The sequence below is a fragment of the Miniopterus schreibersii genome (assembly GCF_964146895.1).
Source record: "Miniopterus schreibersii genome assembly, chromosome: 4".
Taxonomy (NCBI): domain Eukaryota; kingdom Metazoa; phylum Chordata; class Mammalia; order Chiroptera; family Miniopteridae; genus Miniopterus; species Miniopterus schreibersii.
The window spans coordinates 72,433,906-72,461,771 of NC_138105.1; the positions used below are offsets into that span (position 1 = coordinate 72,433,906).

General features: G+C 50.0%; 2 protein-coding genes across 2 annotated transcripts in view; both read left to right on the plus strand.

The window, feature by feature from the left end:
* Positions 1-27,866, plus strand: part of LOC308556324 (olfactory receptor 1f45-like) — a gene marked incomplete at both ends in the record, with an annotated part of 504,663 nt that overhangs the window by 390,737 nt on the left and 86,060 nt on the right.
* CYP4F22 (cytochrome P450 family 4 subfamily F member 22) lies at positions 702-27,248 on the plus strand. Its single transcript, XM_081136792.1, has 13 exons — positions 702-780; positions 9,722-9,944; positions 13,930-14,074; positions 18,753-18,806; positions 18,921-19,048; positions 19,249-19,370; positions 20,700-20,967; positions 22,257-22,323; positions 22,432-22,561; positions 24,218-24,351; positions 25,170-25,234; positions 25,882-25,964; positions 26,325-27,248. Exons 2-13 carry the CDS (start codon positions 9,723-9,725, stop codon positions 26,500-26,502), a joined length of 1,596 nt encoding a protein of 531 aa, XP_080992918.1. The 5' UTR covers positions 702-780; position 9,722; the 3' UTR covers positions 26,503-27,248.

Sequence of the window (27,866 nt, forward strand, 5' to 3'; positions counted from 1 at the left end):
ATCTGGAGCAGGTGGGCTGGTCAAAGACAACAGTAGGATCAAAGGAGGGGTCAAGGTGGCTGGCATTGGGTGGGTGGGGTGGGAGGAGCAGAGCAGAATCTGGTGCTGCTTGTTGAGGCCAGAGATTTTCCTGGAGGGAAGAGACGCAGAGCCCCAGGGGGATGGGTTGGACCTAGGATCCAGAGGGAGCAGAAGGGCTGGCTCCCAAAGGCTGGTGGAGTCTGAGGATTCCTGGTGGCCACGGAGGAGGCTCCTGGGGGCCCCTGGGGAGTCAGGGGTCCTGGCTTAGGGACCCCCGTCCAAGGTTGGGAGCAAGCCTAAAAAGTGGGGGCCATGAGGAGTGCTGGTGTGGGGGGAGGGTGTTAAGGGAGGCTGGGAGAAGGAGGATCTGGGTGCTCATGGGAGCCAGGCAGGAGCAGGGGGGCAAGGAGCCCGAGCGTTTGCGGTTTCTGAGAGTCCCAGTCTTTGGGTGCCCGCATGTCTCTTTCGCTGTCTCTCTGTGTCTTTCTCTCATCTCTCCCTCTCAGTTCCCGCGTCTTTCCCTTTCTGTCACCCCCCCCCCCCCCCCAGCCTCCCTGACTCAGTGCCTCCGGTTCTCCGTCTCTCGGGGCAGCGCCTAGGTCCCCGCCCAGAGGCTGGAGGGACCTGGGGGCGGGCCGGGGGCGGGCCTCGCGGCGCGGCCGGGCGGAGTTAAAGGGCCGGGCCCGGGCCCGCGCCGTCAGAACCGAGGTGGCGACGCGCGTGGATCTGGATCGAGGGCCCGAGGCCGAGAGCGGAGGGGTGAGTGTGGGCGCAGGGGCGGGTGTCACCCAGCGCCCTGCGCAGGAACCCGAGGCGGGGAGCGCCGGCTCCCGGGCCGACGGGGCGCGCGCGAAGGTGTGCGCGCGGGGGCCTCGCCGACCCCAGGACCCAACCGCGTGTCCCGACACTCAGGTTGGGGGAATGTGGCTGTGTCCCAGACGGTGGCTGCTTTTGAGAGCGAATTTTTCTGAGCGTGTCGAGGAGTCCTGGGTGTATCCTTTCTGGGTGTCCGTGGTGGGCAGGGGCCTCAAGAAGACGCCCCCGACCCCCCCGCCCCCATCGGGACATCTCAGAGGGATCCAAGCTCTGTCCTGTGACACTTTAGGGCTGATTGGGATCAATGGGATTTCGTTCTCTTAGAAGGGAGGCTGTGCGTCCCACCGAGGACTTTATGCTCTGCTCCTGCTCCCTTCAGGTTCCTCTAGGCAGGCTCCTCAGCATGGCTGAGTGCCCTCCCTGGGTCCCCAGAGCTGGCTGTGAGGGTTGTGCGAGGTCTTGTAGTTGATCCTAGCTGATGTTTGTTGGATGCTGGTGACACGATGCTCTCTGGTGTCGCAGGGGCCAGGCTCTCACCCCTTGGACCAGGGCTGCAGAGGCTCACCAGCTGGGGAATATCAGGCTGGAGGTGGGAGGAAGACAGGGAGGCAAGGGGTGAGCAGGGATTTGAACAAACCAGCCTTGTGTGACCCCAACATCCTGGGCACTTTCCAATGGCCCGGGCCTCTCTGTATAGCCCAGCTTGGGTTTCTAAGTGGTAACATTAGCTCTAGGCTGGCAACCAGTCATGACCTAGGTTGGTATCTGCAGAGGGGCTTGGATAACTCAGGAGTCATTCACAAAATGGGACCCTCTCTCTGCTCTCCAGCAAGCTTTGGGTCCTATTCTACAAATCTCAGGTGGCCGGGTAACAATAGTGAATATGATGGTGGCACTAACAGCAATGAGAGGTACCTTTGATCAAGGACGTACTGTGTGCCAAGCACCGAGCTGAGCAAATTAAAAAGGTTTTGTTGTCATAACAGCTTCATGAAGTGTGTAATATGGTTCCTGTCTTACTGAGGAACAGAGTGAGGCTCAGAGTGGTACAGACACTCACCTGAGGTCACACAGCAGAGCTTTATAGAATCCTTTCTGAGTCTCACATTTAAGCGTGGCCACACCTGCTCCAGATGGTGATCACAGACAATTACAGCCCTGGAATGATCTAGGTTACTATTGATGGTTTTCAAACTTCTTTTCCTGTCAGGATCTCCTACAATATGCCCAAAGCTGCAGTGAGACTCCCCGCTCCCCATGCCTATTTGTCTACTTGGTCTTGCCCTCAGAACTGCCCCTGAAGTTCTTTCTCAGAACCTCAGAAATTTGGGGTAAGCTCCCTCTCAGTCAGGCCTTCTGGGGCCAGGCACTTTGGGAGAGTATGAGTCTTGGGTGGGGCAGCAGCTCTTGGCATAGAGGGAGGGGGTCAAGGAGGTGCCGTGAGCCAGAATGGGAGCATGGAGAGCAGAGCTGGGATGTGGGGCAGTGGGACCAGTGTCGTGTGCTTGGCTGTCAAGCTGCTGGTGAGCCCCAGCACCTGTGGTTCAAGGAGAGGCAGATAGGTGGTTTCCTGCAGGTCAGGGTCTCTGTCCTGAATTCTTTTGTAGGAGCCCACACACCTTGTATGACGAGTCCTCAACTGGCCTGGCAGCTGGGCCAACCTGACAAACCAGAGCTTCATGGGCGTGGGCCTTGGAGTCACTGGCACTTCCATCTCCAGATAACTTGGGGCCTTAGTAGGGCAGGCGGGGCTACCTCTGCCAGGGCAGGGCTGCTGGGTGCCCTGCGTGGTGTCTGGGATGAGCTTGGGGGCTGGTACAGAGAGGATTGGGCATGCCAGCCTCCCACAGCATCCTAAGTGTCAGCTTTGAGTTTCTCTCACTTCCATAAAATAGTAACACTAGAAACAGGAATAATGGCTATAATTTTGCATGCTACCTGCTAAGCCTTATCTCACTGAAGTGTCCTAAACAACCTTAACAGGTAGGTCCTGCTATTAGTAATCCATTTTCCAGATTGGTAAGTGGGAACTGAGCGTGGGGACTCGGCTGCTTTATTGGGGATGAACAGAGTCATGATTTGAACCTAGGCTTGTTTGAGTCAAAACCTCACATTTTAAAGGATAATACCATGCACAAACAACGTTTCATTTTATTTTTATTTATTTAAGTTGACGTGTAATATACATACAGGAAAGTGCACATTTCAGAACTGGACAGTTCAGGAGTTTTTGCAAATTGAACCCACATGTCACCAGACCCAGATCAAGAGAAGGAAAACTGCCTGCACCCCAGGACATGCCCCTCCCCACCAAGTAAAGCATCTTAACTCACTTTTCATTAATTTCAACTAATTAATTTTAAAATAGACTTTATTTTTTAGAGAGGTTTTAGATTTACAGAAAAATACGCAAGAAGTATAGAGTTCCAACACACCCTTCCAACTCCCTATAATTTTCTGTTATTGATGCCTTGCATTAGTGTGCTGTGTTTGTTACAACTGATGAACCAATACAAACACGATATTATTAGCTAAAGTCCTTAGTTTACATTGGAGTTCACTGTCTGGGTTGTATAGTCAACTCATTAATTTTATTTTTAAAAATCCCCCAAGTTGTTTTCGAATGGGGCAATATGTGCTCATGGTATAGAAAATCAAAAAGTTCCCCCTAAAATGAAGAGGGAAAGTTAAGTCTCCCTTCTACCCCTGTCCCCAGTTCTTCCAGGCCCGTCCAGAGGCAGCCACCATGAGAAATTTCACATGGGCCCTCAAAACACATTTTGTGTTCTTTTGCCTTAAATAATTTGAGGCAAAATTCACCTAATATGAAATAACTATTTTAAAGTGAACAATTCAGTGGCATTCAGTACATTCAGAGTGTTGTGCAATCACCACCTCTATTTCATTCCAGAACATTCCATCACTCCAAAAGGAGACCCTGTCCCCATTGGCAGTCAATCCCCATTCCTCTTGCCCCAGCCCTGGCAACCATCAGTCTGCTTCCTGTCTCTATGAATTTGCCTGTTCTGGACATTTCATATCAATGGAATCAGACAACATTTTGTGTCTGGCTTTCACTCAGCATGATGTTTTCAAGGTTCAGAGCTTTGTTCCATTTCGTGGCTGAATAATATTTCATTGTATGGATGGACCACATGATATTTACCCATTAATGAGTTGAGGGCCATTTTGGTTGTTTCCACCTTTTGTCAATTGTGAATAGTGCTGCTATGAATATTTGTACACAGTATTTGTTTGAGTCCCTGTTTTCCATTCTTTGGGGTATATACCTAGGAGTGGAACTGCTGGGCCATGTGGTAATTTGATATGTAACATTTTGAAGGACCCACAGTGGCTGCACCACTTCAAAGCTTTGTATAGCACCTTCTTTTAGGGGGGTTAGACAGGAGTGCTCTTGTTTAGGGGAGCAGAGGCAACCCAGCTGCAGAAAGTAGACAACTTCCTCAGTACAGCCATTTTTTGAGCTTTTTCCCTGAGCATCAGTTGGACCTCTTGCTATTATTCCCATTTTGTAGATGAGAAGATTGAGGCTCCCAGGGTGAGAGCCAGTTGGGGACCCACAGCATGCACGCTTTCCTCTAGGAGCAGAGCTGGTGTCTGTCCTGGGAAAGGCTTCCATAGGGGGGTGGTGAAGTGGGCATAGGGCTTCAGAACTGCCCTCCCTGGCCCTCCACATGCACTCACCTCCCCACGTACCCATCCACCTGTGAGGTGGGAACAGGGCATCGCTCACCATTTTCTCTGACCTCTCCATGGACTCACCATCCCGGAGCAGGGGCCCCTTTTTGGGGCTGGAACTTTCTCTTGTTCCAATTTCTTCCCGTTTTAATCCCTCAGGAATACATTTCCTTTGTTGGGATATCAGCTAGGATTTTCCTGGGTGGGGGTGGGGCTCTTGCTGAGACTCCACTCAGAAGTCCCCCAACCCCTTCTATGGGCTACTGGGAAAATGAAAAGAATGACTGCCAAAGCCACCACATACAGCACATGCTCAATAATTCTTTAGAGAGTGAGGGAAATGGGGTGGCCAATGGTGGTAAAAAGTGGACTGTTGAGTCAGAGCTGGGTCTGGAGGGTGAGGAGGAATTGCCATGGGCTGAGCTGGGGGAAAGGCATGACTGGCGGAGGGAACAGCACATGCAAAGGCTCTGAGGTAGGAATGAACTTGGCCTGTGGTTGGAGTGGCCGGAGTTGAGTGAGCAAGGGGGAGAGCAATGGGAGACAGCATTGGAGGGGCCAGCGCCAGCAGGGGCCAGGCCACACAGGGCATTGTGGTCCATGGAAAGGACTCTGAATTGTGTTCAGAGTGTAATGGGGAGCCACAGGAGGATTCTGGGCTTGGGAAGGTCATGATCTGATTTCATTTTAGGAAGATCCTTCTGCCTGCTCTGTGGAGCGTGGACTGCTGCGGGGGGGGGGGCAGGATAGAACTGAGAAGGCCAGTGGGAGCATCTAGCACTGGCGGCCTGACACGGGCTGGGATGATGAGCGCGAAGAGAAATGAACAGATGTGAAAGATGTTTAGGGCAGACAACAGGTTGCATGTGGGGAGGAAGAGAGAGGTGAGGCGAATCTGAGAGTCTTGGGATGCCTCTGGGGGGTACCCAGGAGGTGGCTGAACCTGTCAGGGGGGTACTCAGAGCTAGACACAAAGACATGGGAGGTGCCTCAGAAATGAGGTCACAGAAACCGTGGCAGGGGGTGAGATCCCCACCAGAATGTATACACAGAGTGAGAGGAGGAGATGACACAGGGTCAAGCTCTAAGAAACCCCAACATTAACAAATTGAATGAAGAAGGGTCTAAAACAGACTGAGAAAGGGGATCCTTGTGGCTGGTGTGGAGGATGGGAAGGGATCAGCTCCTGAGGGATTTGGATGCCAGGCTGAGGGCAGTAAGGAGCCATGGAGGGCATCATAGCTGGGAGTGGTAGACCTTCAGAAAAGTGACTGGGGTGGCAGAGATGGGATCCAGACTGCAGCTAGGCTGCCCAGGGGTTAGAGGTGATCCATCTGGTTCCCTGTTGGCTGAATATATTGACTTTCCCCAAAGGGTCTTGGGTCTGCCAAGATGGTTACTCATCCTGGCCACATGCAGGAAAGGTCACACTGGGGGGGACCTGGAGATCATCTTTTACAGCCAGTTTCAGATGGGGAAACTGAAGCCCAGGGCACACAGCCAGTCAGTGGAGGAGTCAGGGCTGCATTCCCTCTGAAGGCTTTAGGGCAGGGTCCTTCCTGCCCCCTCCAGCTTCTGGTGGCCCCAGGTGTCCCTTGGCCTGTGGCCACATCACTTTGATTTCTGCTTCTGTCTTCACATGGCCTTCTCCTCCTCTGTGTATCAAATCTCCCTCTGCCTCTCTCTTCAAGGGACATGTGTGATTCCAGTTAGGCCCTACATGGATGTTCCAGGATAATCTCCCCATCTCAAGGTCCTTAATCCCATCTGCAAAGACTTTTCCATTTAAGGTCAATTCCCAGGTTCCAAGGATTAGGATGCCATGTCTTTGTGGGGAGCAATATTCAGCCACTCCCAACCCCCACTTGACATCCTTCATGATACGTAGCTTTCAGAGATATCATCCTATTGGTGGTCACCTTCCCTGAGTACCAGGGCCATGTCCTGCTCATCATTATATCCTCAGTGCCCAGAACAGAGTCACACACATAGCAGGGGCTCAAAAATTATTTGCCAACTGAATGCTGGAGAAAGGCACCTAGAGCACTTGGTGAAGGGTGTGGCATGTGGAAGCATTTAGAGGAAGGTCACAATTCTTAGTAGGAATCACTAGCTGGCTTCCCGGCATCACTGGGGAGAATCATTACCCACCATTAAATTGGTAAAGAAATAAATACCCACAGCTACTTCCCGTCCAGCGTGTCACCTGGAGCTGCCCTCGCAAGAGACAGTCCAATTGCCTGTCAGCGTCCACAATTCAGAGCATCTGCCTAGGACTTGTGACTTAGAGCTCTCTATACTTCATTTTGGGAGGTTGCCTACACTCCACACCTACCCTTACTTGGGCTTTTTAGGGGACAGATCACCTATACCAGGCAGCCTGTATTTTAAAAAAGATTTTAAATTGTGGTAAAACACACATATCTACTATCTTAACCACTTTAAGGGTACAGTTCAGTGCCATTAAGTACATTCATATTGTGCAACCATCATCACCAGCCATCTCCAGAACCTTTTCATTTTCCCAGACTGAAACTCTGTCCCCATTAAACACTAATTTCCTATCCTTTCTCCCCCAACCCTTGGCACCCACCCTCCTACTTTCTGTCTCTAGGAATGTGACTACTCTCGGGGCCTCATGTAAGTGGGATCACACAGAATGTTTTTGTGTGACTGGCTTATTTCATTTAATACAGTGTCTTTGAGGTTCATTCATGTTGTAGCATGTGTCATAATTTCCTTTACAAGGCTGAATAATTTTCCACTGTATGGATATTCCCCATTTTGTTTATCCGTCATTGATCCATGGACACTTGGGTTGCTTCCACCTTTTGGCCATTACGAATAACACTGCTATGGACATGAATGTACAAATATCTGAGTCCCTACTTGTACTCCCTTTGGAGGTCTATCCAGAAGTGGGATTGCTGGAACATATGGTAATTCTGTTTAATTTCTTTTGAGGAACTTCCATACTATTTTCCACAACATGGCTGTACCATTTTACACACCCACCAGCAATGTACACACATTTTGACTTCTCTGCATCCTTGCCAACATTTGCTATTTTCTTTTTTTGATAGTAGCCATCCTAATGAGTGGTCATGTCATCTTTATTTTAAGTCAGACCATCCTGGTGGACCTCTCCAAATTTGGTGATGATCTACCCAGATCTTTTCCCAGGATGCACTGACCAATAGAAACTTCATGTCTTCTGCATGATTGATATGGCTGGACGTCAACAGGTGGAAAAGCCTGTGAGTCTGATCCCCAGGAGGGGGTGGATGGGGATTGAGGCTCAGGTGAGGACTTGGAGTTCAGAGTTTCTTCATATTGTGTTGCTCAAGGAGGTAGGAGCATAGAGGGAACCCTTGTCTAGTAGGACTGGGTGGAAAGAAGAGGTGAGGATAGGACCCACCATTTTAAGGAATCTCCTTGGCATTGTCTGAGATCCATGGGTTCTCAATGTGAGGGTGATTGAGGTTGATCTCTGGTGGGATCTCTGGGGGCCTCTGCCAGCTCCTGTCTCCCTGAGCTGGGAAACTGACCTTGAGTTGTTTGGAAAATGGAGATAATAATAGGACCTCCCTCCAAGGACTGATTTAAGATTCCATGAGACAAGGCATGCACAACCCTGAGTGTGGTGCACAGCATGTAGGAAGGGCACCATACCTGGGCACTGTGTTATTATTATTACCCACCCACCTTGTTTTGGTTGGTTCCATCAGGAGCTGACCCTAGATCAAGGATTTGAGTGCAAGCAGTTTATCTAGGAAGTGATCACAGAAAAAGCCATAAGGAAGAAGGATGTGAACCTGAAAGAATTGAAAACAGGACTCAAACAAATACATGTCCACCCAGGTTCATAGCAGCACATGTCCCAATAGGCAAAAGGCGGAAACACCTGAGATGTCCATCAACAGATGAATGAATAAACAAATTGTGATATATTCTTACAATGGAATGTCACTCAGCAGAAGAAATAAAGCACTAACATGTCACAATGTGGACGAACCTTGAAAACATGCTGAGTGAAAGAAGCCAGACAAAGAAGGCCACGTGTTGTATGATTCCATTGATACGAAATATCCAGAACAGGCAAATCTACAAAGATAGAAAGTAAATTAGTGGTTGCCAGGAGCTGAAGGTATGGGGGAATGGGGAGTGACTGCTCATGGGGACGGGGTGTTCTTTTGGGGTGATGAAAACATTTTAGGATTAGATAGAGGTGATGGTTGCACAATAGTATGAATGTACTAAGTACCACCGAGCTGTGCACTTAAAAATGGTTCATTCTACGTCATTCGACTCCTACCTCAATTTAAAGAAGGAGGAGGGAGCCCGGCAGGGCGTGGCTCAACGGTTGAGCATCCACCTAGCATCCAGGCGATTGGGGTTTGATTTCTGGTCAGGGCACATTTCCGGTTGTGGGCTTGATCAGTGACTCTCTCACCATTGATGTTTCTGTCTCTCTCTCTCTCCCTCTCCTTTCCTCTCTCTGAAATCAACAAAGATATATTTTAAAAAAAAAAAAAAGAGGAGGGGGAAGAGAGGAGGGGGGAGAGGAGGGGGAAGAGGAGGAGGGGGGAGAGGAGGGGGAGGAGGGGAGGAGGGGGAGGGGGAGAGGAGGGGGGAGAGGAGGGGAAGAAGAGGAGGGGGAGGAGGGGAGGAGGGGGAGGGGGGAGAAGACGAGGGGAGAAGAGGAGGGGAGAAGAGGAGAAAGTAGGAAGCAAGGCATTTAATAGAGAAATTTTCCATTTTGGGCAGCTGGAGTTTAATCCCATTGGTAGTCCATGTGGAACACACACCTCAGGGTCACTGGACCCAGGAGGAGAAGGCGCTGAAGTGCTTCTCTAGCATTGCTCATCAGTCTTTGATGAGAGCTGCTTTCGGAGTGGGATGTGTCTTAATTTTCCAGCACTCTGGCGGGCCATGGGGGCAGAGGGTCAGGAGGGATGAGGCTGAGGGCACATGGCGGGGCACTGGTGCGTTCATCTGGCCAGCTGGCTGGAGGCCGCGCTGAGGGCAGGAGAGATATGTACCCTTGGCGTCTGGAACTCACACTGAGCACTTGCTGTGTGCCAGGCACACCATGCCCGACTCCACAGGTCACTGTGCGAGTTCCATGCCTGTGGCCGGAGGGCGGCTTCCACCTGCACTGACCCCGCCCCATGTGTTCCCCCAGGATGCTGCCCGTCACGGAACATCTGCTGCTGCTTCTGGGACTGGAGAAGACCGCCTTCCGCCTGTACGCCGTGTCCGCGCTCCTCCTCTCGCTGCTCTTCTTCCTCTTCCGCCTGCTGCTGCGCGTCCTGAGGCTCTGCTGGCGCTTCCACGCCACCTGCCGCCAGCTGCGCTGCTTCCCGCAGCCGCCCCGGCGCAGCTGGCTGCTGGGCCACCTGGGCATGGTGTGTGGGCCGGGCCGGGGCGGGGCGGCCCCGCGTGGCGGGCAGTCTCACGGGCTGCTGGCTCCCCACACCCCCCAAGAACCTGGTTGGAGCCCGGCCGGGCGTGGCTCAGCGGTTGAGCGTCGACCTAGGATCCAGGCGACCAGGGTTCGATTCCCGGTCACGGCACCTGCCCGGGTTGCGGGCTCGATCCCCAGTCGGAGGCGTGCAGGAGGCAGCCGATCAATGATGTTTCTATCTCTCTCCCTCTCCTTTCCTCTCTCTGAAATCAATTATATATATATATATAAAAGAATCTGGTTGGAGCCAGGATGTGAGACTGAGGCTCAGAAAGGGCAAGCCTTTTGTCCATGATCACATAGCTGGGATGAGGCAGACCTTACTGCAAAGTTTTCTGTGTAATTCCAGGCTATTGCTGTACTTTTCATATGATATATGTTATATCCTTCCTTCCCTCCCTCCCTCCCTCCCTCCCTCCCTCCCTCCCTCCCTCCCTCCCTTCCTCTCTCTCTCTCTCTCTCTTAATCCTCACCTGAGGAGATATATATATATATATATATATATATATATATATATATATATATATATATTTTTTTTTTTTTTAATTGATTTTAAAGAGCCCTGGCCAGTGTGACTCGGTTGCCTGGGCATCACCCACTGTATCAAAACGTTGTCTGTTCAATTCCTGGTCAGGGCACATACTCGGGTTGCAGGCTGGATCCCTGGCAGATGGCATGCAGGAAGCAGCTGATCGATGCTTCCCTCTGATGTTTCTTTCTCATATTGATGTTTCTCTCTCCCTCTCCTTTCTTCTCTCTCTAAAAATCAATAAACTAAATAAAAAAAATTCTTAAAAAATTGATTTTAGAGAGAGGAAGGAGGAGAGAGAGAGAGAAAGGAGCATGGATGTGAGAGAGAAACATCAAAACATCGATTGACAGCCTCCCATACACACCCCAACTGGGGATCGAACCTGCAACCTTTTGGTGCTTGGGACGACACTCCAACTAACTGAGCCACCCTGCCAGGGTGCATTTAATTTCTTATCTCACATATATGTGGCTAGTATTATCCCACGCAATTTATAAATGTTAACTCACTTAGTCCTCTTGACAGCACTAGGAGGTAGGTCCCATGACTATCCTTACTTTGCACCTGAGGCTCAGAGAGCTTAAGTAGCTGGCTCTAGTGGCAGCTTTCAAGTGGCAGAGCCAGAGTTCAAACCCAGGTGTCTGACCCCAGAACCCTGATCTTAGCTCTGTTCCCTCTACTGCCTCTAGTTTCTGGATAAGAATGGCTAGACTTTTCTAGAAGGGCTTCAGAGGCCAGGGGAGAGAAAACCAGACTCCTGAGGGTGCTGAGGCCCCATACTGAGTATGGAAGTTAACTTTGGAGAGGCGGTTCAGGGCAGCCGTCATCAGTATGGACCTGATGTCCTTATCTACCATCTATTGCCTGTGTGACCTTGAGCAAGCTCCTTCACCCCCTATGCCTCAGTTTTCCCATCTGCATTGCAGGGACTGTGATCATTCCTAATAACCTCATGGGATTGTTGTTGTTTTTTGTTTTTTTCAATGTATTTTTATTGACTTCAGGAGGAAGAGAGGGAGAGAGAGAGAAACATCAATGATGAAAGAGAGTCATTGATCAGCTGCCTCCTGCACGCACCCTGCTGGGGATCGATCCTGTAAGCCGGGCATGTGCCCTGACCAGGAGTCGAACCTTGATCTCCTGGAACCTCAATCGAGGCTCCACCGCTGAGCCATGCTGGCCAGGCCTCATGGGATTGTTGTGACAATTCTCACAGTCATGTCTGGGGCAGGCTTGCACAGATCCTGCTACACAGTGGTGGATGTATATGCTCAACTCCTGGGTCCTTCAGGGACAGGAAATATTAAGGGATTCTAGAAATATTCTAGATGCTTCTTAGAAGGGGTGTCTCAGAAGAAGGAAGCAGGGGATGCATTTCCACTCAATAGTACAAAGAACATTTATTTTCTTTAGTTTTGGAATTGTTCCCCTGGGGCCAGCACTCACCTGTTGAGTTTGCCTGTTCTGCCTGAGCCCTCTTCCTCTCTCCCATCCTCTCACCCCTGCTCAGGCCCCATCCTCCCCTGATGGACCCTGGTCCAGCCTCCTTCCTAGGCTCCTGCTGCCAGCCTCACGTCTTCAGTCCATCCTCCCCCGCCATCCCTAGGAAGATTCTTAAATTCACCTTTTCCTTCCCTGCTCACACACTCTCCATGGCTCCCCACTGCTGTCTGGGGAAGTCCCAGCTCCTCAGATGGTGTTCAAGGCCCTTTCGACTCCAACCCCTACCCTCCTCACCTGTTCTACCCCTCCTCTAGTTCCATGGAATGACTTCCTGTTCCCATAACAAGACTCCCACTTCTCCCCTTCATGGCCTTTGCTGAAACTGTGCCCTCTGCCCAGAATATCCTGCTCTGTTAGATGAACTTCTACTCATCTTTCATGCTGATCTCCAGTGCCCTTACTCCAGGAAGCCCTCTGCTTTGGATGGTGGTCCTAGAGGTAATAATCAGGCCCTGGCATCCTGGGCAATTGACCAGGGCCGGTTCTGAAGTCCAGCCTTGATCTCATGGACCCAGCCCACCTCCCTGGGCCACAAGACCTGGGTGAGGCCATGATATCCCTTGGGTGTGAACAGTCTCAAGACTGATCCTGTTGGAGAAGGAAGCATAGAAGTCAGAGAGGACTCACTTGTTCATTTATTCATTTGATAATAGCTGGGCACTGAGCCAGGCACTGGGTTAGGCCCCTTCAGATCTGAGCTCTTCCCTAATTCTCACAGCCTGTTAATTAAGGATGGATCTGCCCTGTATTATGGATTTGATCTTGGGCTCAGAGAGGTTAAGTGACTTGCCCAAGGTTACACAGTGGCTGAGGTTGGATTTGAGTTCAAATCTATCTGGCATTGAGCCTGAAGCGTTTCTGTTTCATAGAGCATGTTGGTTAAGAGCAGGCATTTTGGAGCTGGGTGGCCTGTGTTCAAATCCTGGCTCTGCCATAATGGCAAATGGTGCCAGTGCCTGTCCAAATCCTCTGCGCCCATTTTTGGGTACCATGGACTGACTTCCTGCTGCCAGCACCTGTGTTCTAGGGCTTTCTCCAGTAGCTGGAGCCCACACTAATGCGTGTATTGCGAGCATGAGCGTTAAAGCCCCAGGAGAGTCTCTCAGCCAGTGACTATGGACTATGTGAGTTGGTGTAAAAACCCCAGCCCCTCACCTTTAGGTGGGTTGACTCTGAGATTCATGTCCCCCAGAGGTCCTCCTTGGTACTGAGCCCTGGTTGCCCATGGTGGGAACTTCCTTGGCAACTCACTCTTTACTGACTGCCTTCCTTCACTCTGTCACTTCCCCACTGCCTTACCTGTGTGTTTTGGGATCACCCAAATAAGCTACTTGCTCTAGGACTCTTGTCTCCAGACCTGTTTCTGGGGAAGTCAAGCCAGGACAGTCACCTACTCACCTGTAACTTTGGACAAAGTAAAATGGGGAACAGTAGCAACTCTGTCACTGAGTTCTTGTGTGGGTTGAACATATAAATCTATGAAAAATGCCCTGAGCAGCACCCACCATTGCAAGCACAAATTGTGTTAAATATGACAATACTAGTAAAATTTTATTACTAACAGAACAAGAACACGATAAATACCAACCTGTCATTATTGTGTTTACTGTCCCTGTGTTTGTTTCTTGAACATCAGCTTGTGTTAGGCTCCATGTTGGGGTTCTCATGCTTTGCTGTTTCATGAGTCCTCTCGACTGTCCTCTGACAGAGAGGTGATTCTTCCCCACTTTTCAGATGAGGAGCTGGAGGCTCAGCAAGGTGCAGCCAACAGTCTGTAGTCATATAGCCCTTCTTGGCTTGTTTTGAGGGCAGGGGAGGTGGCAGGAGGGAACAACTAGGGGAAGCTGGGGCTGTACACCTCCTCATTGTCCTTCCCTACCACCCCCCACAGTATCTTCCAAATGAGTCGGGCCTCCAGGATGAGAAGAAGGTGCTGGACAACATGCACCATGTGATCCTGGTGTGGATGGGACCTGTGCTGCCACTGGTGGTTCTGGTGCATCCTGACTACATCAAACCCCTGGTGGGCGCCTCAGGTATGTGGGCTGGGCCTCTGAGTGACGGGTAAACCCTCAATTCCCAGAGTCTACCAGGGCTTTTAGGCAGGTGGGTTATCCAGGAAAAGGGTCATTTGAGTAGAGCTTTGAAGAATGAATAGGAGTTCACCAAAGCAGAAATGGTAATACAGAGAGTGGGAACAGCATGGGAAAAGGTGTGACTAATAGAGTCCCAGGAACTCTGAGAAGATGCCTGTCCACTGAACCAAACATATTCGGATAAGTAGTTGTTTGCCCAAGATTTTGTTAACTGGTTGTTGCTCAATTCTAATGGCACTCCCGTCATTTGGGTTCTGACCATCCCAACCTATAGCCTGCTTTCTTCACCGGTGCTGATCCTGACTGGTGGGGAGAGAGAGTAGGATTGTTTATTCCTTCTGCAATCCACACCTACCCCATGGTGTAGGACTCCCAAGTGTGCTTGACAAGCTCTTGCTTGGCCTTCAACACCCAGCTCCAATGACCCTCCCTCCCCTTCCCCAGGAAGGTTTCCCTGACTCTCCAGCAGACCATAGCCCTCTTCCCTGGACTTTCCCATTCTCAGTCCTAATCATTTAGGGTTGAGTGTGTCTGTGTCCGGCTCTATCTTTTTCATAAGTGGGGCTCTGGATCCTCAGTGTGGTCTCGCATGTAGCTGGGTACCTTCAAAAGAATCAGGGGACATTTGAGAAGAGAGCATGGATGAGAAAGAAAGAGCCCCAGGAATTTTAGGATCTCTTGCCTCAGTTTGGGCTTCTACAAACACACATTTGGGGACCGCCTTCAAGGCTACCACCCAGAGCCATGAGAGACTAAGGGGCTGCCATCCTTCCCTCCCCCAATGATGCACTCCCCATGCCTCTATGTCCCCATTGTTGCATTTGTGAGAGGGTGACCATCCCCATTGCACAAAGAGGAAAACTGAGGCCCAAGGAGAGGTGACTCTTCCAAGGGATGGGCACTGAGTTTGGGAAGAGCCCTGGAGCCAGACTTGGGTGGGCTGGGTTTGAATCCTGACTGAAGCACATACTTGCTGTGTGACCCAGAAATTCAGCTTCTCAGGGCCTCAATTTCTGATTTGAAAAAGGGGCCATTGTGAAGACTCAAAAATATAATGTAGGTAGGTGCTAATAAGGGCTTCTTCTTTTCTGCCTTTTTAATATACTATTTTTTCTTTCTCTCCCTGACTCTTCCTTTTCTCCTCCATCCTGCTTGGTTTAAGACTCCTCATGGCTCAGGAAGCAGATCCCCCAGCATGGGCTTGGTGCTTAGCAAATGCTCAAGCCTCCTCCTCAGGACAGGCAGGATATCCACCACCTCCCTCACCGGAGGAGCAGGATGGGGGACTTCAGGTTGGGGAGGGTGGGGCTGTGAGTCAGGTGAGGCCTGGCCTCAAGGTGCCCCTGCCCCTCTATGCCTAGCCGCCTGGGATGGGACAGGCCTGGCCCAAATTTCAGACATGATCTCCCTCTGGGGCTTCCTTGGGAGGCCACCCCTGGGGGTCTTGCTGCTCTGAGCTTAAACTAGCACATCTGATAAGCCCTGAGGAAGGCCTGAGTCCTCTTGGAACCTCTGTTTTGTTTTGCTTTGTTTTGTTTTGCTTTGTTTAATCACCTAATGGGCATTTGGGATAGAGAGCATTAATGGGAGAAAGTAGGTGAAAATGTTTTACAGAGGACAAGGCATGATATATAGGCATGTAATTATAGCTTGGTTTTATACATTCATTTTTTTATTGAGATGAAAGTCACATAACATATAATCAACCATTTAAAAGTGTACAGCTTTAGAGTGTAAGATAATTAGTGTGTTCATAATATTGAGCAACCATCGACTATTTCTAGTTTCAAATTTTTTTCATGACCCCATAAAACACCCTACACCATTAAGTAATCACTTGCCATACCTCCCTCTCCTTATCTCCTGGTAAATATTAATCTACTTTCCGTCTCTATGGATTTTCCTATTCTGGATATATCATAGGAAAGGAATTATACAGAATGTGGTTTTTGTGACTGAATTCTTTTATTCAGCATAGTGTTTTTGAGGTTCATCCACGTTGTAGCAATTATCAGGACTTCATTCCTTTTTTGAGGCTGAGCAATAGTCCATTGTATGAATATAGCACAATTTGTTTATCCATTCATCCGTTGTTGAACTTTTGGGTTGTTTCTACCTTTTGGCTGTTATAAATAGGGCCGGTAAGAACACACGGGTACAAGTTTGGGTGTGGACATATATTTTTATTTCTCTTGGGTAGATACCTAGGAGTATCTACTGAAAAAAATTTGTATGGTCATATGATAATTCTATGTTTAGTATTTAAGTAACCCCCAAACTGTTTTCCATGGCAGCTATGCATTCACGTTTCACTAATAGGGGCCTGCTGTGAGCTGAGGACCCAAGTTCTTGACACCAGTGACCAATACTTATAATCATAGTAATAAAAATAGCCAACAGTTGGTTAGTTATTCATTTACATGTACAAATATTTAATGAGCACCTACTATGTGCTGGGAACATATTAACTCACTGAGTTTTTATAGGGGTACCATGAGGCAGGCAGGATTGTTCTATTTCCCCTTTGGCAGATGAGGACATGGAGGGGCATAGTAGTAACATGTCCAAGTTTACACAACTAGTTAGTGGTAGGGTTGGGATTTGAACTCAGACTTGGCCATCCCAGAGGCCAAGCTCTCAACCAGAGTGATATGGAGCTTCCTACTGAGCACTGTGTGAGGGCTTTTCTTATATGACCTCTTCCAAGGTAGACTTTACCATCCCCTTTTTACTGGAGGGAAAATTTATGGAAGAGGCAGCCTGGATACAAACTCTTGGCATTGAGTGGTCAGGGTTGGAGTGGAGGAGGGACCCAAGGATGGAAAACCAAGGGCTCAGCTGGGGAGAGGGTTTGGCCTTCTGGAGGGGGCATTAGTGAAACTGGGCTTTGAAGGATGCATAGGAGTTTGCCAGATGAGTAATTTCAGGTGGAGGATCCTACTAGTACAAAGGTACAGATGTGTGAAAGTGCCAGGGGAATTCAGATGATTTGGGGTGTTTAGAGTGAGGATGAAGTGTGTGGAGAAGTAAAAAATGAGACAGAAACTGGACTCAGAGTACCTTTGTGCAAAGTGAATGAGCTTGTGTTTTACCCTGGGGGTGATAGGGAGCCGTGGGAGGTGTTTGAGAAGGACAACCATTTGACAGGTCTGTGAGTCAGAAAGACTTCTGGGGGTCCTAGCCGGGAGTCCAGATTCCAGAGAGAAGAGGAATGACTAGATTCCCACTTTTCCTTTCCAATATTTCCTCTCCCAGGAAGCTTGCCTTGACTTCCAACAGCTTTTTCTCTGTGCCTCCCTTCTCTCCTGGCACACTTCCTACAGTCTTGCTAATTGCATGGCGTGCCTCTGCTCTCTTTTCCCACCCCACCCAGTGTTCCTCCAGGCAGGGCGGAGCTGAGCCATCTCTGGGTCTCCAGCATCATCCAGCATGGGTTGGGCACAGGAAGGTGGCAGAAGAGGTGTGTGTTAAATGGGGGAATGAATGAGTGGACAGATGACTGCATGATTGGCCAATTCTTGGGGGGGGAGGGGGTATGTAGGCAGCTGAGTCACAGCTCAGGTAAAAAGTGACATCACTTGAATTTCAGGTACTTCCTTCCTGGGCCCCTGCCCATTCTGTCCCAAATCTGTTTAGCATACAGAAAGGGAATTTACTCACTGACTCACTTATTCAGTCATTCATCTATTCCCTAATTCATTCACCTTTTCACTCATTCATTGGTTCATTGGTCCATTCATTCATACAATAAAAATTTATTTAGCACCAATATATCTGTGATGGACATGGTCCCTCTCCTCAAGGGGCTTGTTACTGATTGGACACAACCCAGAGTGATTGGTGGGGGAGGGAATGGCATGCAAGCAGAGACTAAAGGGATGAGAAAAGAGCATTTGAGGCAGAGAGGGCATCTGGTGGAAAAACTCAGAGCAGAGAAAGCACACAGCTTTTTCCAAGGAGTTAAGAAAAGTTCTGTCATGTTGGAATATTAAGTGTGTGTGTGTGTGTGTGTGTGGGGGTGCTAAAGATGTTTTGAGAGCCATCTGGACTGGGGCAGATCATTTGGGGCTTTGAAAAATGGGCTGAGAAACTGGTGCAGGAAGGGACATGGTCTGACCTAGAGTCAGATAAGATCCCCATGGGGCCAGGGTTCAAGGTAAGCTGGAGAGGGCAAGGCTGGAGCATGGGAGCACAGACGGTATAATTCAGATGGCCTGAGCGGGCAGAAAAGTGGGGCTGGATTAAGTTGAAGAGGCCATTCAGGACGGGGAGCACAGCCTAGGCTTAGAAGTGAGAGACAGCATGTGGGGTTGTTAGTGGATGTTGAAGGATGAGGCGGGAGAGGCACACAGGGGCAAGATGGGACAGGGATTTTGATGCTAACCTGAGCTTGAACTTTTTTTACCAGGGCGATAGGGAGCCATAGGAGGTGTTTGAGCAGGGGAGCCTCATGTTCAGGTCAGCATGTTATAAGGATCTTTCTGGGGTAGGTGTTAGGATGGATTGGAAGGGTAAGGAGGGAGGTTGGAGCCCAGAGAGGAGTCCCAAGGAGGTCAGAAGCAGAGGTCAAGGGTCAGAATTCTATTTTGAGTCAGCATTGCCTGGTCTGTCTCCACAGCTGCTGTTGCTCCCAAAGATGACCTTTTCTATGGCTTCCTGAAACCTTGGCTGGGTGAGTGTGGGATTGGGTAGGCTGGGGCTTCAGGCAAGAGGGGTTGGGGCATGGTTTCTTGGAGTGTTTCAGAGTAAGAGGAGAGACCCCCTAACCTCAGTCTCCTGGGCCCAGGAGATGGGCTGCTGCTCAGCAAAGGTGAGAAGTGGAGCCGGCACCGCCGCCTGCTGACACCTGCCTTCCACTTTGACATCCTGAAGCCCTACATGAAGATATTCAACCAGTGCACCAATGTCATGCATGTGAGTCCCAAGGTTTCATGGGAAGAGGATGCCCTGGAAGTGAGACAGGTCAGGCTCCAACTCGTGGGTGAGCCATGTGATGTCACAAAGCCTCACTTCCTTTATCTGTATTGGGCTTGTAGTGAGCATCCAGCTAGGTCCTTGTCAGCCAGGCTTTCAGTTTGCGGCCTCTGTGCCCATTTGCTGCCTCTCTCTTCCAGGCTAAATGGCGGCGCCTGGCGGAGGGTCCAGTGGTCTCCCTTGACATGTTTGAGCATGTCAGCCTCATGACCCTGGACAGTCTTCAGAAATGTGTCTTCAGCTACAATAGCAACTGCCAGGAGTGAGTGTGGCCTACCTGGGGAAGACAGAACCAGCTGCTTTAGGGACAAGGTGGTGGGAAGAGAAAAGTGGTGTTAGGCACCTTCGGGCTGCTGGTGCTCTGCCAGACAGGCTGTGTGGTTCCAGGAAACACATCATCTCTCTTAGCCTATTTCCTCCCTCACCCCCAAATAGAATCCCAATTCCTTCCCCATAGTCATGTGTGAGAATTAAATGAGATAATATGAGTCAATGGCTTTGCACACAAGAGGTGCTCAGTAAATGCTAGTCTCCCTTATTCCTCTAGGAATACTATGTGATCTTTGGAAAGTATCCCTCCACTTTCTGAGCCTCTGTTTTCTTGTTTGATGACAATCCCTGTCTGAAAGATGCTTTAAGGATAAAATGATATAGCACTGCCCTGGCACGCAGTAGATGCTCAGTGAGTATTGAATGAATTAGTAAAATAACCATTGCCCTGGTTCATTCATTCATTCATTCATTCATTCATCAGATATCCACTGTGTGCCTACTCTGTGCCTGGCACTATTCTAGCTACTGGGAATATGGTAGGGAAACAGACAAAACCCCAGTCTTTGGAGTTTATAATCTAGGTGGAGATATAAGTAATAAGGGACACAATGAATGTCATTTGTAGCACATAATAGGTCCTCAATAACAAGCTTCTGACTTTGTTACTCTGGGCCTTGTAGGGGTATGTTTCAGTTGGGTAAGGTGGAGATGGCCTTAGTAATTAATTAATTAATCCAAGAAATATTTACCAAGTGCCTACTGTGTGCTAGTCCTGGACTAGGCACTGCAAATACAGTGGTCAATAAAACAAACAATGTCTTGAACCAAAAAATAAACAAAAAAAATGACAGTCTGTGATAAGTGTATGAAAACTAGCAGCACGCTTCAGAACCAAGGACAGCTCCTCGAAACCCTGCCTCAGTGATTTACTTGTTGTTTGTTTGTTTGTTTGTTTGTTTGTAACTCTCATCTGAATGCTTCTATTGATTTTTAGAGAGCGAGGAAGGGAGAAACAAGGAGAGAGAGATCGATGTGAGAGAGAAACATCAATTGGTTGCCTCCTGTCCACTGATAAAGTCTGGAGTAGGGGCTATGGACTGGTTGGTTTGCAAAAGCAAGACATGCTCCTAGGTGAGGCTCTAAGAATAGGTTAGCCCTGGGAGGGCAGTGTCTCCAGTCAGTGAGGTCCCAGATGGTAGAGCATCAAGAATTCAAGACAATGTAGCTAATCCAGGGCCGCTCTTTGTCATCTACCCACTGGGAGAGAAGCTTGTCTAGACAGTGGGCCTACACTCATGGCCCTTCTTCTCCCTGGCAGGAAGATGAGCGATTACATCTCAGCTATCATTGAGCTGAGTGCGCTGGCAGTCCGACGCCAGTATCGCCTGCACCACTACATTGACTTCATCTACTACCGCACAGCAGATGGGCGGCGCTTCCGCCAGGCCTGTGACACCGTGCACCGCTTCACCACCGAGGTCATCCAGCAGCGGCGGCTGGCTCTGCGCCAGCAGGGGGCTGAGGCCTGGCTCAAATCCAAGCAGGGCAAGACCTTGGATTTCATCGATGTGCTGCTCCTGGCCAAGGTGAGGCTGGGCCCTGGAGGGTGGGCCCCGCCCAGGATGGCCTCATTACAAGTTGCACGAACTGCCTAAAATAGTACACGTCCAAACTAACTTAGACATAGGACACAAAATGTGTAAGACTTACTATATTCATTTGCTAGGGCTGCTGTAACCAAGTGTCATACATAAGTAGCTTATACAACAGAAATTCATCTTCTCAGCCCTGGAGGTAAAAAGTCTGAGATCAAGGTGTCAGTGGGGTTGGTTTCTTCTGAGGCCTCTCTCCTTGGCTTGTAGACAGCCGTCTTCTCCTGTATGTTCACATGGTCTTTCCTCTGTGCATATCTTTGTACTAATTTCCTTTTATAAGGACTCTAGTAATATTGGATTAGGGCCCACTCTAATGAGCTCATTGTAATTTAATTACTTCTGCAAAGGCCCTATTGTCAAATACACTCATATTCTGCTGTCCTAGCTGGGGTTAGGACTTCAACATATGAGTTTTCCAGAAGTGGGAATGAAGGTGGGGGGGGGGACACACAATTCAGCCCACACTTACAAAGATGAAATACATGACCTTGAAGACATGTGGTATTTGCAGAGATAAGTGGTCACTCATTTTGCAGTGCTTTTGTGGAATTTCTGAGCAGCACCTGCATTCAGGGTTCTGCATTCAGACAGTCCTAGACCCCAGTTCTGACTCTGATGCTTCATGGATGCTTGACCTTAGTCATCTGACTCTTCTGAGCCTCAGTTTCCTCATTTATGACATGATGGTCACATGACCTGATCACAAGATTGTTGGTGCTAGGAGCTGCTCAAGAAACACAAGCTCGGCCTAGCTGGTTGGCTCAATGGTTAGAGTGTCAGCCCGCGGACTGAAGGGTCCCGGGTTTGATTACGGCCAAGGGCATGTACCTCAGTTGTAGGCTCGATTCCTGGCCCCCTGTCGGGGCGTGTGTAGGAGGCAACCAACTGATGTGTCTCTCTCACATCGATGCTTCTCTCTCTCTCTCTGTCTCTCCCCCTTCCCACTCTCTCTGAAAAGCAATTGAAAAAATATCCTCGGGTGAGGATTTAAAAAAAATTAAATAAATCAAAAGAAACACAAACTCCTTTCTTCCCCTCACCTTTGAGTCTCTTTCCCTCTTTTCATCTTTCTTAGACAAATTGCATACCTCCATCTTCCTGGAATCCTTTCCCTACAGCTTGGCTTAGGAGAGAGAGGGGGTATCTTTGACTTTGGGGGAGGCCCTAGCATGCAGAGGGTGGGATGAAGTGGGCTGAGCATTGTCTACTGCCCATTCCAGGATGAAGATGGAAAGGAACTGACAGACGAGGACATACGAGCTGAAGCAGACACCTTCATGTTTGAGGGTGAAGACGTGGGGCAAGGCTGGGGGAGGATGGGGGTGCCCATTGTCTGAAGATAGCATCTCTGCTATCTCCAGGAAGCCTCCATTAGAGCTCCTCATCTGCCTGCAGGTCACGATACAACATCCAGTGGGCTCTCATGGGTGCTGTTTAACTTGGCCAAGTACCCAGAGTACCAGGAGAAGTGCCGGGAAGAGATCCAGGAAATCATGAAAGGCCGGGAACTGGAGGAGCTAGAGTGGTCAGTCTGGGGTCATGGGGATGGTGAGGGCAGGTTGAGCCTTGGGTGTGAATCTTTCTGCTCTACCACTTATTGTCTTTCTGACATCAAACGAGTCACTTAAGATTCTTGAATTTCAATTTCTTTAACTGTAAAACAGGATGACAATAATGTATCTGCCTAGCTCATAATGCAAGAGTTCTTAGTTAGGAGTGTCTTAGTTAGCAATGGTTGCAACCCTGCTGCATAACAAACAGCCTCTAAACTTAGGGGTTTCCAGCAAGCATTTACTTTATTTCTTGCTCTTGCCTGCATATTACTCTTGTTATTGCCGAGTGATGCTGACTTGAATGGGGCTGCGTCCAAACTGAGGTTTGGGTTAAGGTCTGTTCCACGTATCTTCTCATTCTCCTTGAGTCAGCAACTATCCTGGGCGCGTTCATCTCAAGGTAGACTTCAGAAGCACAAAAAGCCACTCAACTGTAAAAAATTTTATTGGGGTGACATTGATTAATAAAATTATATAGGTTTCAGGTGTACAATTATAACACATCATCTGTATATTGTATTGTGTGTTCACCGCCCCAAGTTAAGTCCCCTTCCATCACCATTAAGAGCCACACAACTTAAAACCTCTGTTTGCATCGTAACATTCCATTACCTAAAGCAAGTCATGTGGCCAAGCACGACATGGGTGGGGTGGGTCACCTATTCCACCCTTCTAAGTGGAAGGCACTGCAGGATCACAAGGCACAGGGCACAGGCGTATAATTTGAATACAAGAGGAAGTGAAGAATCAGGAACAGTAATTCAATTGACTTCTATGTGCGATGTGTGTTGTGTAGAGCTGCTTCTGGGTGATGCAAAGAGCACACAGGATTAAATAGCATTAAACAGTGAGAAGGTAGTTCAGTGTCAACCTTTCAAATTAGGAACTCAGGGAGAAACTCTTAGTTGGGTGCTACTGGATCTTCAACACCTTTCTGCTTTTTTTTTTTTTAAATCTTCACCCAGGACATGCTTAGAGAGAGGAAGGGAAGGAGGGAGGGAGGGGGGAGAAGATGCTCCAGGTTCTGAGAACTGGGCAGGAGATGGTGCCTAGCCAGAGCCTAACCAGAACTTAATAACTCTCTTCTGGTTTCCCAGTGGTGCTTATGTTTATGACACTTTTATACCAGGCATGCCATTTGCCCTTTAAAGTAGCAACATAAAGTTTCTTTGAAAGAGAACCTGTGGTGTAAAGAAAGCCATGGAGATCATGAACCAAGAATTATAATTACTCTAGTTTTGGGTTCTGAAGTCCAAAGGAAAAAATTAAGTAAATAATATTAAAGGAAGAGGATGTGTGGGTTTTTAAACACTGAAATTGATCCCCACATGCTAGTAAATTGCTGCCGCCTGGGCCCCCTTGCCTTTTCTGGCACCTCCTCCAGTGTCCCTGATTTCCACATAATTCATCAGTTAAAGGGTTAATGCTGGGCCTACAGAAGCCTGCTAGCGCTGCTCTGATTTGCTGGGAGTCAGGTGCTGAGGGTTAGTGGTGAGTGCAGGGCACAACTGCAATTGCCATAAGCTGGGGCAAGCCTGAGCTCCTGGATTAGCTTCCTGTATAGTTGCTCCTGGGTGTATGTGTGGCCTGGCCTCGAGCTCACCCACGCTCCATTCCATGCCCCCCAGGGATGACCTGACCTTGCTGCCCTTCACCACCATGTGCATCAAGGAGAGCCTCCGCCAGTTCCCACCTGTGACCCTGGTCTCCCGCCGCTGCACAGAGGACATCAAGCTCCCAGATGGGCGCATCATCCCCAAAGGTGTGTGCTCTGCTCCCTGCTGCCTGGCTGCTCTATTGCTCATGGGGACTGGTCATGCTCACCCCAGGTGCACTATCCCTGTAGCTGGGGTGACTCTTCTATGTGACTGCTGCTTTTGGGGTGATGGGGGAGACCCAGTGTGTAGGGGGAAGATAGAGGTGGGTGAGTCTGGGTGTGGCAGGGTGGGCCCTGTGTACAACATAAAGGTAAGGGAGGGTTAGTTTCATTCAGTTGCCAGATATCCCCTGGAGACCCAGCCCTCCCCTGGGTGATGCTGGGGATCTAGAGAGGCCTCATTCCCGGGACCAGGCTGGGGAATACAGCAGGGCACAGACATTCCCAGCCACATCAGGTCAGGGATGGGCTAAAGGGAGGGACGGGGCAGGAGCAGCCCAAAAGAAGAGCAATAGCTCTATCTGGAGAAGAATGCAGGGAGGACTGCTTGGAAGGGGAAATGTGGGAGGTGAGCCTTGGAGGTTGGAAGTGAAAGAGTACAGATAGTGAAAGGCCTTCAATGCCAGACTGAGGCACTTGAACTTGATCCTTAGGGCAGCAGGGAGACATAGGAGGTGTTGGGCTGAGGAGAAGAAATGCCAGATATGAGAGTGAGAAAGATCCCTGTGTGGCCAGCAGTACAGCCAGAAAGGTGACGGAGACCTCTTAAGGAGGCATGCAGCAGAATTTTTCAGGGAAGGATGGGCAGGAAAGGTGGCAGACGGTTCATGGAATACCGTGGCTCCAGGAAAGCAGGGAGGGGGTAGGTCTCCAGAGGAGGCCCTGACTTTCCTCTACCCCACTGACCTCACCCCTCCCCACAGGAATCATCTGCCTGGTCAGCATCTATGGAACCCACCACAACCCCACAGTGTGGCCTGACTCCAAGGTGAGCTCCTCCTTTCTTTCAGCTTCCTCTTCAGAAGGGGCAGTCCTGGGGCAGCAGAGCCTCCCCTGCCCTGCTTCCCAGGGAGCCAGACATCAGGGCTGGATGCAGGACTTGAGTGTCCTTCCCCCCATTTGTTCACCGACTCACTGTGAATTCATCAGGTCCACAAATATTTATTGAGCTCCTACTGTGTGTCAGACCCTGTGCTGGGTACTGAGGACAGAGAAAGATATTGTCATTACCCTCATGGAACTCACAGTGAAGTGCAAAGGAAGAAGAGCAAAAATAATATGATTTGGGGTATTGGTAAATGTACAAAGGAAATAAAAAAATGGAGTGGGGTAGTGGGTAGGGGAGCACTTTAGCTCACATGATGAGGAAAGGTCTTGTGGAAGAAGAGATGTTTGAACTGAGACCTGAGAAGTGTGAGGAGCATGGAGAAGTGTGTTCCGGGCAGAGTTAACAGCAAGTGCAAAGGCCCTGGGGTGGGAATGAGCCTGGCATGCCTGAACAGCAAAAGGAGGCAGTGTGGCTGGATTGTAGTGTGGTTCTCTGTCCAACTGGGCTGCTCCCCAGAGGCTGAGGGAGGGGGCCAAGCTGATATGGGTGGGCCAGTCCCCAGACTCACCCAGGCTGCTCCTGCTTAGGTGTACAACCCTTATCGCTTTGACCCGGACAACCCACAGCAACGCTCGCCGCTGGCCTTTGTCCCCTTCTCTGCAGGACCCAGGTAACTTCTATTTCTCCAAGTCTAAGCCAAGTGTAGGAGGAACACCCAGGCCAGTGGAAAGTCAGGGATGTGCCTATCAGGGACAGAGACCACATCTCACCCTGGTGGCCTATCCACCAACTTGGCACACTCTTCGTGTCCTCAATGCACCCGTAAGTCCCCAAATCAGATCTGGGATAGCACCCCTCCGTAGTAACTGCAACTACTATGTGCCAGGCCCTGAGTTCTGGGCTCATAGGCTCCCAAAGGCTCTATGATGCATTGTCCTGTTTTGCAAAAGAGGAAACTGAGGCTCGGAGTGGAGTGGGTGGTCATTTACCCAGTCCCGGGGACCTGCTCACACAGTCTGCCTTCCTTCAGGAACTGCATCGGACAGAGCTTCGCCATGGCTGAGATGCGCGTGGCAGTGGCGCTGACGCTGCTGCGCTTCCGCCTGAGCGTGGACCGAACGCGCAAAGTGCGGCGGAAGCCGGAGCTCATCCTGCGCACGGAGAGCGGCATCTGGCTCAACGTGGAGCCGCTACCTCCACGGGCCTGAGCGCAGGTGCAGCCCTGCGGAGCCCGGCGCCCAAGCCCCGCCCAGAGGCAGATGCCCCGCCCTCGAGGGTCAAGGCCCCGCCCCCAACGTCCTGTGGGCATAGGCCACGCCTCTCAAGGCAAGGCCCCACCCCTTGAGGTCAGGTCTCACCTCCCAAGTGCTGGTTCCTGCCCTCCTGTTTGAGGACCAGGCTAGGCCACACCCCTCGGGCCCAGGCCCGGTCCCCAGCACCGGGCGATTCAGGCCCCGCCCACCGAGCCTTCTAAGACCCCAAGACCAGATGTCTCAAGCGTTCTGGATTCAAGCCCGGCCCCACGCGGGTTCTGGCCGGCTTCTAAACGGAAGACTGGGAGCTGGAGCCCGTGGTCAGGGCCTTGAACCTGGACATCACCTTCCTGAGGCCCCCAGCTCAGATGGATGGGCGAACCTCTCAGGCATCAGGCTACATCCTGTGGCCTTGCTGTTTGCTTTTCTTGTTTTGTAAACTCAAACCTCCCTTCCAATCCCTTTTCTTTCTCCCTTACTCAAAGGCTGTTTGCTAAGGGTTTTGATTTTTGTAGAATAAAAGCAAGGGATACTGACACCCACCACCACCCACCCTCTAGCCTGACCATACCCTGACATCCAGAGCCCGGCATGGAAATTAGGGGCCTTGGAGAGTCGGGAGGCAGCTGAGGGAAGCTATGAGCTAGGAGGCTGGAAAGCCATTTGTCCTCCCTTGGTCATAAACGTAGACTTTTGGGGACAGTTTGTGTATTCATTTATTTCATCAACAGACTGCATTAAGTGTCTGCTGGCACTGTGCCAGGAGCACAGCCTGATTCCTGCCCTCAGGAGGACTGGGGAGACAAATGGTGAACGAATAATTCTATATATAAATATTTACTTAAACTTGTGACAAGTGCTCCAAGGGAGAGGTCCTTGGTGCTGGGTGAGCATAACATTTGGTGGGAGGGGCTCAGGGAGATCTTCTCTGATGCTGAAGTGGGAGTAGAATTTGAGTGGTGACAAGGGAGAGAAGAGCATTCCAGGCAGAAGGAACAGCATCTGCAAATGTCCCAGATGAGGGGGAGCATGGTGTGCTCAAGGAACTCACAAGGGGTCAGGGTGGCTGGATCTGGGGAGTGGAGCAGAATGCAGGAAGGGTGGGCAGAGGCGAATTGTGTAGGAATTGTGGGCTGTATCACAGCTCGGCCCTTATGCCAAGGGCAATAGGGAGCTACAGGGTATGTGAGAGTAGGAACAGGACACATCATGATCAGATCTGGGCTGGCAGGGAGTTGGATTGGAAGGGAGTATGGGGGGCTGGAAACCCAGGGAAGAGGGAGGCTGAAGTCCAGTTGGGACAGGAAGGGTGCAGGATG

Excerpts from the sequence above, each read along its gene's own strand:
- CYP4F22 (XM_081136792.1), top strand. The coding sequence starts at position 9,723 with ATGCTGCCCGTCACGGAACATCTGCTGCTGCTTCTGGGACTGGAGAAG. Across the intron at positions 20,968-22,256 it reads ATGTGCTGCTCCTGGCCAAG|GATGAAGATGGAAAGGAACT; the intron begins GTGAGGCTGGGC and ends TGCCCATTCCAG. Across the intron at positions 24,352-25,169 it reads TGGGCGCATCATCCCCAAAG|GAATCATCTGCCTGGTCAGC; the intron begins GTGTGTGCTCTG and ends CCCTCCCCACAG.